Source organism: Microcaecilia unicolor, chromosome 11 (genome assembly GCF_901765095.1).
Source record: "Microcaecilia unicolor chromosome 11, aMicUni1.1, whole genome shotgun sequence".
NCBI classification, from domain to species: domain Eukaryota; kingdom Metazoa; phylum Chordata; class Amphibia; order Gymnophiona; family Siphonopidae; genus Microcaecilia; species Microcaecilia unicolor.
The window spans coordinates 12,389,934-12,405,704 of record NC_044041.1 but is presented as its reverse complement, the minus strand read 5'-3'; the positions used below and the strand labels follow the sequence as shown (position 1 = coordinate 12,405,704).

Here is a 15,771-nt window from a genome sequence, read left to right as displayed (position 1 = left end):
ACCATTAATACTTTGTGATGATATCATCGCTGCGGGACCCTCTGCTGTCGCCAGAGTTCACATGGGCTGCTGAAAGGTTACTATTCCTCAATGCCACAAAAATCAATCAATCAATCTTTCCTCAGATGCTGCTCCCAAACTTTATCGATTCTTTATGAGATTCATCTTTTTAACAGGCTGGTGTGGAGCAACTGCAGCAGATTATCAGTTTGGCATTTTGTGGCAAGGCAGGGGACTCTCCTTCCAGCAGCCTGTGTAACTCCTTCCCTTTTCCAGTCTCGCCTTCTGTCTACCTGTCTCTACTCACCATGGATCCCAATCATTGTTTCCAAGATTAAAACCCTTTCAGCTAAAATCTTCAACGCCTCTCGAAGCTGGTGCATCCCCTCCCCCTGCAGACGAGAGAGACAGATACAGCCGTGAAGGAAAACAGCCCGAGCCGGGCTCATGCCAGAAGCTTAACCAGAAGGGACTCCTCTTCTCCTCCACCCCACTCCCCCCCAAAACCCCAGATCAGAAAAAAAGGGATCAAGCGCCTTCGGGGAGGTATCGGCATTCAGCAGGCGAACAGCCAAAATGCCAGGCGCTGCAGGGTCAGTCCAAGAGCACCATGCAGGGAGGGGGGGAACTTTCTGCCCACATCATTCCAACATTTGCCTAGCACCAGCCATTCCAAATCCGAAGGAAAGAACAAGTCGGCAGCAGTAAGGGACCACAGTAGAAGAGACACAGGTCTGAGAGGAAATGCAGAAAATCCTCTTCTACTAGTGCAGGGGGGTTCCCAAACCTGGTCCTGGAGGCACCCCGGCCACTCAGGTTTTCGGGATATCCACAACGACTATTCATGAGAGAGATTTGCAAGCAGTGGAGGCAGTGCATGCAAATCTCTCTCATGAATATTCATTGTGGATATCCCCAAAACCTGACTGGCTGGGGGGTGCCTCCAGGACCAGGTTTGGGAAACCACTGCACTAGTGTAAAGCTGCCAAGTTACCCAGTTCCAAGAAGGACATTTTAGCCAGCCCTGGATTTCAGGTAATCCTGCCAAGGTGCATTATGGGGCCCACAGCACTGATCTCAAGGACTAGAAATTCTGCACTGCCTTTGGGATCTTAAGTTCAAAAACAGGTCAAAAAGTCCTCCTCTTGCAACTAGGTCATTTGGCAGGTTAGATGTGTGCGTGTATTGATGTGCATGTGTATATAAATGAAGGTACCTGGCATTTGGACACAGCAGGAGCAAATACAATGAAACTTTGTAGGGATCATCATCTCAATCAGGAGGAGGTCAAGGACTGTTTTTTTGTTGAAAAAAACCATCGGGCCCCCCTGTCTGCCACAGCATGCTTATTTATCTGACCAATGAGATTGCAGCATTCCATAGTATCACAGAACCACTGAGCAGCACATTGTGAGCAAGCAAAAAGCATGTATCCAGGGCAGTGGTTCCCAAACCTGGTCCTGGAGGCACCCCAGCCAGTCAGGTTTTTAGGATATCCACATTAAATATTCATGAGAGAGATTTGCATGCACTGCCTCCACTGCATGCAAATCTCTCGTGAATAGTCATTGTGGATATCCCGAAACCTGAGTGGCTGGGGTGCGTCCAGGACCAGGTTTGGGAACCATTGCTCTAGGGTTTCTGAGGGTACTCAGTGGCCTATTTGCCTCAGCATCTGATTGGATGCAATAACACATTTCCCTGCAATGCCGGATACCTCCACTAGGTGGGGGTGTATGTGTAAGTTCTGGGGATGAGTGGGCACAGCTGAATCCCCTCTCTGCCTCTCTAAAGCTATAGTATAAACTGTACTAGTTGTACACCTCAAATTTTCAACTTGTAAAATTTGCTGTTCTTACTCATAGGCCTCTTCTCTATTTTGAAGTGATTCTGATGCCTTTATCTTTGCCATTACCTGGTACACAAGGGCGCACTGTACATTATGACCTTGTCTCTGTCTTTTGTCTAATCTTCTGACATCACGCCCATTCAGCTTCTGATGAAGAACAGAACAGCAGCACCTTGGCTACATGAGTGTATAGTGATGGGCTTGGCAAGGGCTATTCAGCCAATTTAGTGAACAGCCAGGTTCTTAGAGCCTCAGAACTGTGTCTCTTTCCTCCATGTTCCAACAGCCCAACTCACCGTGCTTACCCTCCCTCCCACTCCCTTGGAAGCGCTGGTAATTTCTATGGAGTAAGAATTTTATCTTGACACACATAACATAGTCAGGAATAAGTCACATGCAGACAGCTGCCCAGGGCTGGAGCAGCCACATTCAAGCAGCCGCGAGCAGGACATGTCAGGACAGGGAGAGGGGAGTGGAAAGGACTTTTCAAGTCAACAGGAAACTCATCCCTTGCTTTAAAATTTGAAGATTGCTTTCTCTCTCTCTCTCTCTTTAGCGTCCTTTTCCATATTTCACCAACCCTAGTTTGACTACATTTCGCATTGGTAAGGATGTTAGGACGAAATACGAGCTGTTCTTTAGTCCTGCTAGATGACCAAATGGTTCCAGGTCACTTAGAACAGAGTGACCCAGTCCTGCTTTAACTCCAGAGAGAATTGTAATTCCTCTTTCTCTGAGAAGAACACAGATGGAATAGCGTGAAAGCAGGACTGGTTGAGTACGTCTCTGCTAACCTGCAACTACCATAGCGCACCCTGGTGGTCTAATGGTCTCTTCAGGGCAGGAAAGAACTCCACGGTTTTCCGCCTGCTGCTGCCGCCGCTTCTTGAAAATGGCTGCCAAGAGTTCAAGCCGCAGCCTCGTGAGACTTTACGGAAGCCTTGCGAGGCCACCACTTGAAGTCTCGGCGCCATTTTCAAGAAGCGGCGGCAGCAAGGGTGGTCAGCGGCAGTGGGCAGGAAAAAGTGGGGTCCTTTCTTGCCTGTAAGAGGTCACTAGACCACTAGGACTGCAAGGTAGGCCCAGGAGGGGAGGGGATGATGCATGTGGATGGGAGGGAGAGAGAAGGGAGAAAGCTGCTTGTGGATAGGAGGGAAGGGTGAGGAGAGGTGAACATGCTGTACATGGAGGAGAGGGGATGGAAGGGAAAAGGGGGAAATGCAGCACATGGATAGAAGGGGATGGAGAGGCGAGGGGGGGTCATGCTGCTCATGAATGTTTGCTCGATATGGGACCTAGAGTAACGGATTGGGTTAAAAATTGGTTGACTGGTAGGAGACAGAGGGTGGTGGTAAACGGAGCTTGCTCTGAAGAAAAGGAGGTCGCCAGTGGAGTACCGCAGGGATAGGTCCTAGGGCCAGCTCTTTTTAACGTCTTTGTGAACGATATTGCGGAAGGGCTGTCTGGTAAGGTTTGTCTCTTTGCGGGTGATACTAAACTCTGCAACAGGGTGGACACCCTGAAGGGTGTGAATGACATGAGGAAGGACCTAGCGAAGCTAGAGGAATGGACTGATATTTGGCAATTAAGGTTCAATCCCGAAAAATGCAGGGTCATGCACTTGGGTCGCAAAAATCCGAGGGAACGGTACAGTATAGGGGGTGAAGTGCTTCAGTGTGCGAAGGAAAGTGGGACTTGGGGGTGATTGTGTCTGATGACCTTAAAGCTTTCAAAAAGGTAGAAAAAGTGACGGCCGAAGCCAGAAGGATGCTCGGGTGCATAAAGAGAGGCATGACCAGCAGGAAAAAGGAGGTGATAGTGCCGTTGTATAAGTCTCTGGTGAGGCCTCATTTGGAGTACTGCGTGCAGTTCTGGAGACCGCACCTACGGAAAGATATAAACAGGATGGAGTCGGTCCAGAGGGCGGCTACGAAATTAGTAAGTGGTCTTGAATGCAAAAATTATAGGGACAGGCTTATGAACCTCAACATGTATACGCTGGGAGAGGAGGGAGAGAGGAGACATGACAGAAACGTTTAAATATCTCAAGGGCATTTATGTACAGGAAGAGAGCCTTTTTCAAATGAAGGAGAGCTCTGGAATGAGGGGGCATATGACAAAGTTAAGAGGGAATAGGCTTAGGAGTAACCTAAGGAAGTATTATTTCACAAAAAGGGTGGTGGAGGCATGGAATGGCCTCCCGGTGGAGGTGGTGGAGTCGAGGACTGTTCCAGAATTTAAAAAGGCATGGGATAAGCATGTGGGATCGCTTAGGAACAGGTAAAATTGGTTAGAGAGGATGGGCAGACTGGATGGGTCATATGGCCTTTATCTGCCGTCATGTTTCTCTGTTTCTGTTTCTACTGGCACTAATTGGCTCGTTATTCAGTTAAATTGTGGGCACACCCAATTTTTGATAAGTTTTATAGAATTAGTGAGATAGTGTGCACTCTTTAAGAAGAGGACATAATATTACTGGTGGTCGGCATTCGTTTCAAATGACAGCCCATCCCTAATTAACTGTAGAAATATGAATATTTTTAAAGGCTCCAGGGTGTTCACTTAAAAGTAATACATTCAGAACAGGGCAGGGAAGGTAGAAACAGCATCCCAGAGAGCAAATAACAGCAGAGGCCAGCCACTGGAGAACAAAAAATTTGCTCCTGGGAGGGCAGGAGTTGTCCTTTCCCTGTTTCAAACCTCTCCCTGGTTCCCCAGAGAATCCTTTTAGCAGCGTTTGCTGCCGATTTTCTCTTGACCCAGAGGGAAAGAGGTGACAGCCCTGTACCCCTGCCACTGGTGGGTTGGTTTGTTACCAGAAACTGAGGTGACAAAGAAGAGTGAGGGATGGGGATGAAGGGGAGGGGGATGCAGTGTGTTAAATGCAAGCAGGTAAGCACCACAGATGCAGAAGGAAGGACAGAGGAGAGAAGAGTTTCAGGCAGTCTCCACAGCTGTATCGATCACTGACCACCACAAAGAGGAAATATATTTGTGGGGAATGTGGCACTTTCCACTTTTCTTAACCATACGACTTCAGTCCTCCTTGGTCCCCATTCTTCTCCTGGACCCCACTCTAATTCTCTATGGCTAATATGAATATTTCTAACAACCATAAAATGCAGCTTGTGTGTACTATATGTTAAATGTACACGACAAACTGCAAAGCTCGTGTTTTCATTTTCAAGTGAGTGGTGACATGAAAAGGAGTGTACTCTGCACTGGTAAACCTAAAAAGGCACCAGCTTGGAAGGGGCTCCCCTTGGACACTGCAGTCTAGTCAGATTTGTACTATTTTATTTCTGTGAGGAAATGTCTCTCATCAAATTACAGCAAATAGAAATTTAAAAGCTACATTTACTCAAGTGCATTACCGTGTTACTGCATGTTATTTACTGCAGAACTCACCTATTTACTTGAGTAAATCTAGCTCCAAATGTTTTTAAGACGTAAAAGTGGAAGGTGCCAGTATTTCCAACCAGCCAGCCAGCCACCATCCCCAAATGCCACAGGGGAACCAGGTGAAAGGTCCAGGGCTGGATTCAGAGAGAGCAATATGAAGATTTAACAGACCGAAGAACATGTCGAATTAAAAACACACCATACCCTTCAACTTATTCAGCCCCTTCTTCCGGAAAACAATCACATCAGAACCAGCAATATTACCATTACCGTCACCACCACCACCCTGATCATTCTGATCCCTATAGCCATTATCAACACAACCACCATCATCATAATCTTTAGGATCATCACTACCATTATTATCACCATCACTATGACCATTACCAACAAAACCACCATCATCACTATTATCACTACTGTCAGCAGCAGCAGCAGCACCATTCCTTTCATTACCATCACTATGACCATTACCAGCACATAACCAACATCATCATCATCTCTAGGATCATCACTACCATCAAAAGCAGCATCACTATTGCTATTATTACCATCATTATGGCCATTACCAACACAACCACCATTATCACTATTATCATCACTACTATCAGTAGCACCAGCACGATTCCTTTCATTACCATCACTATGATCATTACCAGCACATAACCACCATCGTCATCATCTCTAGGATCATCACTACCATCAAAAGCAGCATCACTACCATCTATGTGATCATTAATATCACTTTGATTATTATCAGCACAACTAGATCAGCACTATTATCATCACTACCATCATCAGCAGCAGTATTCCTGTCACTACCATCACTATGATCATTATCAACATGACCACCACCACTACTACAACCATCACTACCAGCAGTAACAGTATCATCACTATCTCTGTAATCATTACCATCTTCATTATTACCAACACAATTGCCACCATCATAATGATCATCACCACGATTAGCAGCAGCAGCAGCATCACCACCATCTCTGTGATCATTATTATCATTATGATTATTATCAACACAATCACCACAAACATTATACTACGGTCATCACTACCACCAACAGCAGCAACACCACTCTCTATAATCATTACTATCATCACTTTGATCATTATCAACACAACCACCACTATCACGATGATCATCACGGTCATCATTAAACTCATCACTACCAGAAGCAGCAACATCACCACCATAATCACTATTACCATCATCACTGCAATAAACACTATCATCAGTAACAGAACCACCACCATCTCTATAACCATTACCATTATCACTATCGTCATCATAATTAGCACCATTGCTATGATCATCACCATCTCCACAAAACTGTCGTCAGCAGCAGCATCACCTCCATTATCTAAACCACTACAATCACTGTCATTCTCAGGACTATTATCAATACAATCACCATCACCGGAATCACCATAATTGTGATCATAATCAACATCATCACTATAATTCCTATAAGCACTATCATTACCTTCACTATGGTAATTAGCAACACAATCATCATCAAATATCTATGATCATCACTACCATCAGCCCCCATCATTAGGATCATTATCAACACAATCATCGGTATCACAATCACCATCTTCACTATGAACATCCCCTCGTCAGCAGCATCGCTACCATTATCTCTGTGATCAAAATTAGCATTAGAAGCAGCAACACTGTCTGTTATCTAAACCCTTCAGCTCTTTCTTGCTCCTTTCCCTCTTCCTTGGTGTTCCCTTAGGCTACTTAAACTCCATGCCTCACCTGTAATCTGTACGCAGCCACCTCATTTGAATTGTCAAATTTAAAATGCCAATTTAACATAACATAAGGTACCACAGATGTTTAGTGTCAATCAAATTCTTTCACTAGCCAAGTGCTCCCAATTCTCTTCTTAAAGCAGTGTTCCTCCCAGAGGCATAGCCAGACTTGGTATTTTGGATGGGCTCAGAGGTAAACTGGATGAGCCCCTTCCACGTGGATGTGCCACCCCACCCCACACTACAAATATCTTCCAGGAGATATAATTCAAGAGCACGGATTTTTTTTTCCACCTACCCCACATCTCCACTCTCTCCTCTGTGGTGTCCTGGGATCTGTGCTCCTGTCTCTGAACCCTGTCTCTCCCCTGTGTCAGTACAGGCATCCTCAGCGTCTGCGATTAATTCATTCATAAGTACATAAGTATTGCCATACTGGGAAAGACCAAAGGTCCATCAAGCCCAGCATCCTGTTTCCAACAGTGGCCAATCCAGGTCACAAATACCCGGCAAGATCCCCAAAAAAGTACAAAACATTTTAAACTGCTTATCCCAGAAATATTTTCCCCAAATCCAATTTAATAATGGTCTATGGACTTTTCCTTTAGGAAGCTGTCCAAACCTTTTTAAAACTCCGCTAAACTTACTGCCTTTACCACATTTTCTGGCAACAAATTCCAGAGTTTAATTACACGTTGAGTGAAGAAAAAGTTTCTCCGATTCGTTTTAAATTTACTACATTGTAGCTTCATCGCATGCCCCCTAGTCCTAGTATTTTTGGAAAGCGTAAACAGATGCATCACATCTACCTGTTCAACTCCACTCATTATTTTATAGACCTCTATCATATCTCCCCTCAGCCACCTTTTCTCCAGGCTGAAGAGCCCTAGCCACTTTAGCCTTTCCTCATAGGGAAGTCGTTCCATCCCCTTTATCATTTTCGTCACCCTTCTCTGCACTTTTTCTAATTCCACTATATCTGTTTTGAGATGCGTCGACCAGAATTGAACACAATATTTGAGGTGCAGTCGCACCATGGAGCGATACAAAGGCATTATAACATCCTCATTTTTGATTTCCATTCCTTTCCTAATAATACCTAACATTCTATTTGCTTTCTTAGCCGCAACAACACACAGAGCAGAAGGTTTCAACATATCATCAACGACGACACCTAGATCCCTTTCTTGGTCGGTGACTCCTAACGTGGAACCTTGCATGATGTAGCTATAATTCGGGTTCCTCTTTCCCACATGCATCACTTGGCTTCCATTCTGCCACATCCCACCCTCGCTGACATCGTTGCCTGTTTCCTGTCTGGCAGAACGTGGCAGGCGGAAGCCTGCGTAGCCAGCGCAAGCAGTGAGAATGAATCACTGCAGGCGCCGAGGACGCCTATACCGACACTGGGGAGGGAAGGGGTTCAGAGACAGGAGCCCAGATGCCAGGATGCCGAGGAGTACAGGGGGAAGAGAACAGTGTGGCGCTGCTGCTGGGTGGGCCTGAGCCAAGAATGGGTGGGCCTGTGCCCACCCAGGCCCACCCGTAGCTACGCCACTGGTCCCTCCTTAGATTAATCTGTCTGCTTCTTGTCTCGGTTCTTTCGGCTGCTGCTCCTAATCATGTTACTTTACATTGTAGCCATACCCTGGTTTTTTTTTTTTTTTTTTTTAAATTTCCTACTCTGTATTTGCTGTATTTATTTGGAGTTGTATTGAGGAACCGCTTACACTAGCTTGGCTGAAAATGAACTCAGTGATTCACACAGGAAGTAGGAAATGGTAAAAATGATATCAAAATCCAAATTTCTGAGCTAGAAAGGAAATCTGTAGGGTCATGGTTTTTTGTTTCTTCTAACCGCTGCTTAATTTGAAGTTAAAACGCATCCTTACAATACAACACGTGTTCATTTGTAATGTCAGCCAACAGTGTGGTTTCACATCTAATTCTGGCACTAGGGACTCTAAGGGGAAGAGAGAAGTCAGATTTTAGCAGGAAGAAATTAGAGAAGGTACTTAGGAGCTTTTAACAGGTGTGTACTAACTGCTACACGTCCTGTGTTGTTTCTTAACCACTTTCTCTCCATCTGATTCATTCAGGCACATTCAAGTGTAGCTATGAGCAGAAAGGAAGACAGAAATGAAAAGAGCTGGGAAGGGAATCCTCTGTGACTGGTCCTGCAGGGTGAGGGGTCTAATTCCTGATGGCAAGACTGGATCTGGAGTATCCATTAAGAGTCACAGAGCTTACCGGTTGCCCCTTTTCTCCAGGCTCTCCCTTCAGACCAGGATCACCCTAGGAGAAAAACAGAGAGAAATCCAGATCATGGCACAACGAAAATCAGGGGACGGATGACAGCATAGTTCTAGGAATGGATAGTGTGGGACAGAAGAAGCTGCGGGGGGATAGAGGGATAGAGACAGCTTCACTTGCAATGTCAGCAATGAGGGATAGAGATAGACCCCACCCAGTGTGAGAGAGGGAGTTGTGGGGGAAAGGAATTGAGAAAGCATGCCTCCATTGGGAGACAGAGACAGACCCCCCCCCCCCCCCCCCCCCCAGCCCTGTGTGGGACAGAGAGGACTCTGAAGACTAGAAAGAATAGATACAGTCCCTCTAGAGGGTGACTAAAACTGAATCTGCTGTTCAGATTCAGATGAAGCCAAACCTGAAAATGCCCTCTAGGGCCCGGCCCCTGCACAGAATAAGCCCCCCCCCCCCACACACCCTCCTTCCCCCACCCTGCACACGGAACAAACTTTCACACCCTCTTCGCCCCGAAGAACAGAACAAGCCCACCTCCTGGACCCACCCAGAGGCTTCCCCGGCCCTACCATACATCCCCTGGGTGGTCTAGTGGCTAGTTGGGGCAGGAACGATCCCCAGTCGCTCCTGACCATGTCCTCTCCATTGCCAAAAGGGTTGCCATGATTTCTAGAGGCAGTCTTTTGAGACTGCCACTGGAGGTTGTGGCAGTCATTTTGAGATTGAAGCCAGCACGAGCAGGATCAATCCCCAGTCGCTCCTGCCTGTGCTGTCTCTGGGTTTGGGGTTGAGGAGGGAATACCAGGGAACTGTGCTTATGGCATTGAAGACCTAATTGAGGCTAATGTGGCTTGAATAGGAAGCCCAAAATAGTGGAGGAAACTGCTAAGTCCATGATTTCTTTGACTTTATAAGTGAACTAGTAAAAGAGGCCCGTTTCGTAGAAGAATGAAACGGGCGCTAGCAAGGTTCCACACCCCCCCTCCCTACATTCCCTCTCTCCCTGTCTGTCGTCCCGAATTCCAGCCCCCCTCCCCTCCGAGTTCCATGGCCCCCTCCCTCTGTCCCTCTCTGAGTTTCAGCCCCCCTCCCTCCCTCCCTTTATCTCCTCCACGTTCCAGGGCCCCCTCCTCTTCAAGTTGCAGGACCCCCCTCCCCTGCCCTTCGAGCTCCATGGCCCCCTCTCCTTCAAGCTGCAGGACGGCCCCCCTCCCCTTCAAGCTGCAGGACGCCCCCCCTCCCCTTCAAGTTGCAGGATGCCCCCCTCCCCTCTGAGTTCCAAGCCCCCCCCTCTGCTCCGCGTTCAATGCCCTCGCGCCTCCCTCCCTCAAAGTGCAAGCAGGACCTGTCCTCTGGCAGCCCCTCGCCTTCCTGCATGCCGGCTCTAATTTAAAAATTGTTACCTCAGGGTCCGGCGTCAGCATTGAAGGCGAGCGGCGCTTCACACTGCCTTCCCATCTGTCTGAGCTCTGCCTCTGGTCCCGCCCTCATTTCCTGTTTCTGGAAGGGCGGGACCAGAGGCAGAGCCCAGACAGATGGGAAGGCAGTGTGAAGCGCTGCTCACCTTCAATGCTGACGCCAGACCCCAAGGTAACAATTTTTAAATTAGAACCGGCATGCAGGAAGGCGAGGGGCTGCCGGAGGACAGGTCCTGCTTGCACTTCGAGGGAGGGAGGCGGGGAGGGGGCGTCCTGCAACTTGAAGGGGAGGGGGGGCGTCCTGCAACTTGGAAGGGGAGGGCGGGGGAGGGAGGGAGGGGGCGATTGTTTACTCACCTCCGGTGCCTGCTGCTGGATTCTCTTCCTTCCCTCTCACTTCCCATTGGTCCGCCCTGTGACGTCATCCTCAGGGCGGACCAATGGGAACTGTGTTACGAACCCAGGTGTTACGAACCCAGGCATCCAGATGGAGGTGCAAATTATTATATAGGATTAGGGAACCCAATCTTTTGTATTTATAGTGGAGATCCTGGTTTGGTTTTGTAATACTGTAAATTTGGTATCTTCTGTAGCTGTTTAATATTTATGTGGTACATTCATTATTCAGCTGTATTAGTTAATTTACTTGTGATTACTGGTCATAAAGTGATGTGCTAATGGCAGAAGGGTGATCACCTGTTATGTGTTTGAGTGTGTGTGTGCACGTAAACGCGTGTGTACGTGTATGTACATGCCCCTGTGTCTGTGTGTGCATGCAATGTATGTATGTGTGTGTGTGAGCTCTGCAATCAGGATAATCCAGAGCCCAGTACTGAATGTGGAGTGCTGGAGGGTAAGGCCTAAAGACCGAGGCCTAAGTGTTACAGGATGAGAGCTTGGCACTTACAGGTTCTCCTCTGAGTCCTCGTTCTCCGGGATATCCAGGAGGCCCCTGCATATAACAAGACAAAGGCTGGAGTGAGAGAGAGCCTACCTAGCAAGGCTTGTGTCTGTCTGTCTTTCATTCTCAGGGTCTTTGTCTTGATTGGGATCCACCTGTGTGTCTGGGTTGGGGCCTATCTGTCACTGTATCTCTCTCGCTGCCTGAGCTACTGTCTGTCATTCTCTGTGCCTCCCTCGGTCAGTGTCTGCTTTTGCCTGCATGGACTGATTTTGTAGATCTTTTCCTGGTCTCCTCTCCACCTCAAAATTAGAAGAAGTCGGAGCCCGTCATAAAGTGCACATCGTACAAACAAGACATAGTCTGACTCACTCTGTCTCCCTTCTCCCCTCGTTGGCCATCAGTTCCAGGAGTTCCAGGTGTGCCAGGTAAACCCTGGAGAGTAATAAGCAAGAACAGAACATAAATTCCAACAGTCAGCATAGCAGCGTGGAATAGCTCCTTCTCCCATTAATCCTATTTTTCCCTCATCATCTCACTGGTATCAAACCACTTCTCTTTTAGCCACATGGTAGTCCAAAGACCATTGTCCTGGGAGACAAGAAGCCCTACTGCACCAGTCTAGCATGTGCCACCTCCTGCTGGAGACAGAGTATACTGGCATGTGTCTCGTCTGCACCACACCTTTATCACAGTGATGACATCACAGAAAAGATTTGGTCTTGTGTCTCCATCTGTTGGCAGGATGGCATAAACCCACATGTCTGGACTGGTCTATCAGGATGGTAAGGAATGAAGAGTCTTAACAGACAGCAAGATACAGACAGGCAGAGAGAATTTCAGACAGACAAACTGGGAGAACAAAGGAGAAAGCAGACCTAGGGGCCGATGCTCAAATGTCCCTATTAAAAACCGTGTCCGTTTAGATCCATGGTAGAAGTTGCCAATTTTGAAATAGCAGCGATGTTCAAAGGAAATCACATGCAAATGAGATTCATGTGAATTTAGTGAGCAGCTCGGTAGGGAAACAGCCTAGCACATGCGCAGAACAGTCTCTCGGTAAATGTCCATGTTCTGCGCATGCCCGGGAATCCCACCGCTGTACTCTCTCCTTTCCCCTGCAGTACTTGCTGGCTCCACTGTCCCCCCCATGTCCCCTGTCTCTTTTTCCCTGCAGTGGCTCCACCTTCCTCCTGTAGCTTATTTGCCTTCCCTCAGATTCCCGCTTGGGAATCTCCTCCTTGCTGAAAGTCCCTCTAGCTGATATCATGGGGGCCTTCCCCCAGCTAATTGGTTGTCTGCTTGTTTCTCTGCCCCCTCCCAGCTGACATCATAAGGGCTTTTCCCAGCAGACTGGCTGTCTGCCACCATCATGTCAGCTGGGAGGGGGCGGACAAACAAGCAGACGGCCAATCGCTGGGGGAAAGCCCCTATGATGTCAGCTGAGCCTGCATAGAGGTTCTTGTGCTGCCATTCATCCCCTCCCCCCTTCCAGCAAGTTCTTAACAGTATCACGTTTGTGCTTTCCTCTTTTTCTTTTAATTATATTTTTTTGTGGGGTGGGGGGGGGGTGAGTATGGCTATATTCCTCTGCTGGGGAGGGGTTATGTGGACAAGAATTTTTGTAGATACGATAGTGATAGGAAGAAGTACAGAAGAGGCATTGTAAGACTTAAGGGTGAAGGGGAGGCATAGGTAAAAGTTGAAAAGGATAAAGTGAAATTGCTTAACAAGTAGAATTTGGTGGCTACGATTTAATGCTGAGAAATGCAGGGTCACGGATTTGGGTTGCAAAAACCCAAGAGTAAGGTGCAGTATAGGGATGAAGTACTTCTGTGCTGCTCCTTGTGATCTTGGGCAAGTCACTTAACCCTCCATTGCCTTAGGTACAAATGTAGATTGTGAGCCCTCCTTGGATAGCTTTTGGGCTTCTAGATGGTATATAAGAAATAAAATATCTGATGATCTTAAGGTAGCCAAGCAGATAGAAAATGCAATGTCAAAAGTCACTTGGGAGAGAAATGGGCAAAACGGGGGGAAAAGAGTAACAGTACCTCTGTTTAAGTCTCTGGTCAGACCTCATTTTAAGTATCGTCTACAATTCTGGAGACCACACCTTGAAAAAGATATAAACAGGATGGATTCGGTCCAGAGCATGGACAGTAAAATGGCCAGTGGTCTTCATCATAATACGTTTAGGGACAGACTTAAAGATCTCAATGGAGAAGGGTAGTTAGTGGGGTTCCTCAGGGGTCTGTGCTAGGACCGCTGCTTTTTAATATATTTATAAATGATTTAGAGATGGGAGTAACTAGCGAGGTAATTAAATTTGCTGATGACACAAAGTTATTCAAAGTCGTTAACTCGCGACAGGATTTTGAAAAATTACAGAAGGACCTTACGAGACTGGGAGACTGGACAGCTAAATGGCAGATGACGTTTAATGTGAGCAAGTGCAAGGTGATGCATTTGGGAAAAAATAACCCGAATTATAGCTACGTCATGCAAGGTTCCACTTTAGGAGTTACGGACCAACAAAGGGATCTGGGTGTCGTTGTTGATAATACACAGAAACCTTCTGCTCAGTGTGCTGCTGTGGCCAGGAAAGCGAATAGAATGTTGGGTATTATTAGGAAAGGTATGGAGAACAGGTGTGAGGATGTTATAATGCCGTTGTATCGCTCCATGGTGTGACTGCACCTTGAGTATTGTGTTCAATTCTGGTCGCCGCATCTCAAGAAAGATATAGAGGGGCATAATTGAACAAAAACGTCTAACTCCATGGGCGTTTATCTCCGAGAACTGGTCCGTGAAGGGGCGGACCAAACTGTATTTTCGAAAAAAATAGACGTCCATGTTTTATTCGACAATTTGTGAGCTGGGCGTTTTTGTTTTTCAGTGATAATGGAAAATGAAAGCGCCCAGCTCAAAAATGAATAAATCCAAGGCATTTGTTCGTGGGAGGGGCCAGGATTCGTAGTGCACTGGTCCCCCTCACATGCCAGGACACCAACCGGGCACCCTAGGGGGCACTTTTAGAAAAACAAAAAAAAAGGTAAAAGAGCTCCCAGGTGCATAGCACCCTTCCCTTGTGTGTTGAGCCCCCCAAATCCCCCTCAAAACCCACTGCCCACAAGTCTACACCATTACTATAGCCCTAAGGGGTGAAGGGGGCACCTACATGTGGGTACAGTGGGTTTGGGGGGGGGGTTGGGCGACTAAGCATTAAGCAGCACAATTGTAACAGGTAGGGGGGGATGGGCCTGGGTCCACCTGCCTGAAGTCCACTGCACCCCCTAACAACTGCTCCAGGGACCTGCATACTGCTGTCAGGAAGGTGGGTATGACATTTGAGGGTGAAAATAAAAAGTTGTGAAACATCATTTTTTGTGGTGGGAGGGGGTTAGTGACACTGGGGGAGTCAGGGGAGGTCATCCCCGATTCCCTCTGGTGGTAATCTGGTCATTTAGGGCACTTTTTGGGCCTTATTCGTGAAAAAACAGGGTCCAGGAAAAGTGCCCTAAATTCTAGCTACAAACGCATACTTTTTTTCCATTATTGGTGAAAGGCGCCCATCTCTCCTCGGCCGATAACCACGCCCCAGTTCCACCTTCGCCACGCCTCCGACACGCCCCCGTCAACTTTGTACGCTTCCGCGATGGAGTGCAGTTGAAAATGTCCAAAATCGGCTTTCCATTATACCGATTTATTCGTTTTTGTGAGATAAACGTCTATCTCCCGATTTGGGTCGAAATCTAGGCATTTTTCTCTTTCAATTATAAGGTGGATAGTGGAATTGGAAAAGGTGCAGCGAAGGGCTTTTAAAATGATAGCGGGGATGGGACGACTTCCCTATGAAGAAAGACTAAGGAGGCTAGGGCTATACAGCTTGGAGAAGAGACAGCTGAGGGGAGACATGATAGAGGTATATAAAATAATGAGTGGAGTGGAACAGGTGGATGTGAAGCGTCTGTTCACGCTTTCCAAAAATACTAGGACTAGGGGGCATGCGATGAAACTACAGTGTAGTAAATTTAAAATAAATCAGAAAAATGTTTCTTCACCCAACGCATAATTAAACTCTGGAATTCGTTGCCGGAGAACGTGGTGAAGGCGGTTTAGCTTGGCAGAGTTTAAAAAGGGGTTAGACGGTTTCCTAA

At 47.1% G+C, this 15,771-nt stretch overlaps 1 protein-coding gene across 4 annotated transcripts in view; it reads right to left on the bottom strand.

Moving 5' to 3' along the window:
• The window catches only part of EMID1 (EMI domain containing 1), a 232,448-nt gene that overhangs the window by 13,806 nt on the left and 202,871 nt on the right, over window positions 1-15,771 (bottom strand). For 2 of the 4 annotated variants that reach the window (XM_030218126.1, XM_030218124.1), the window contains exons 12-15: window positions 11,984-12,046; window positions 11,618-11,662; window positions 9,278-9,322; window positions 308-392 (exon numbers count right to left, since the gene is read on the bottom strand). In XM_030218126.1, the coding sequence (XP_030073986.1) occupies window positions 308-392; window positions 9,278-9,322; window positions 11,618-11,662; window positions 11,984-12,046 (238 nt within the window). The remainder of the gene's footprint in view (window positions 1-307; window positions 393-9,277; window positions 9,323-11,617; window positions 11,663-11,983; window positions 12,047-15,771) is intronic. The other 2 variants (XM_030218123.1, XM_030218125.1) reach the window with 1 other exon arrangement.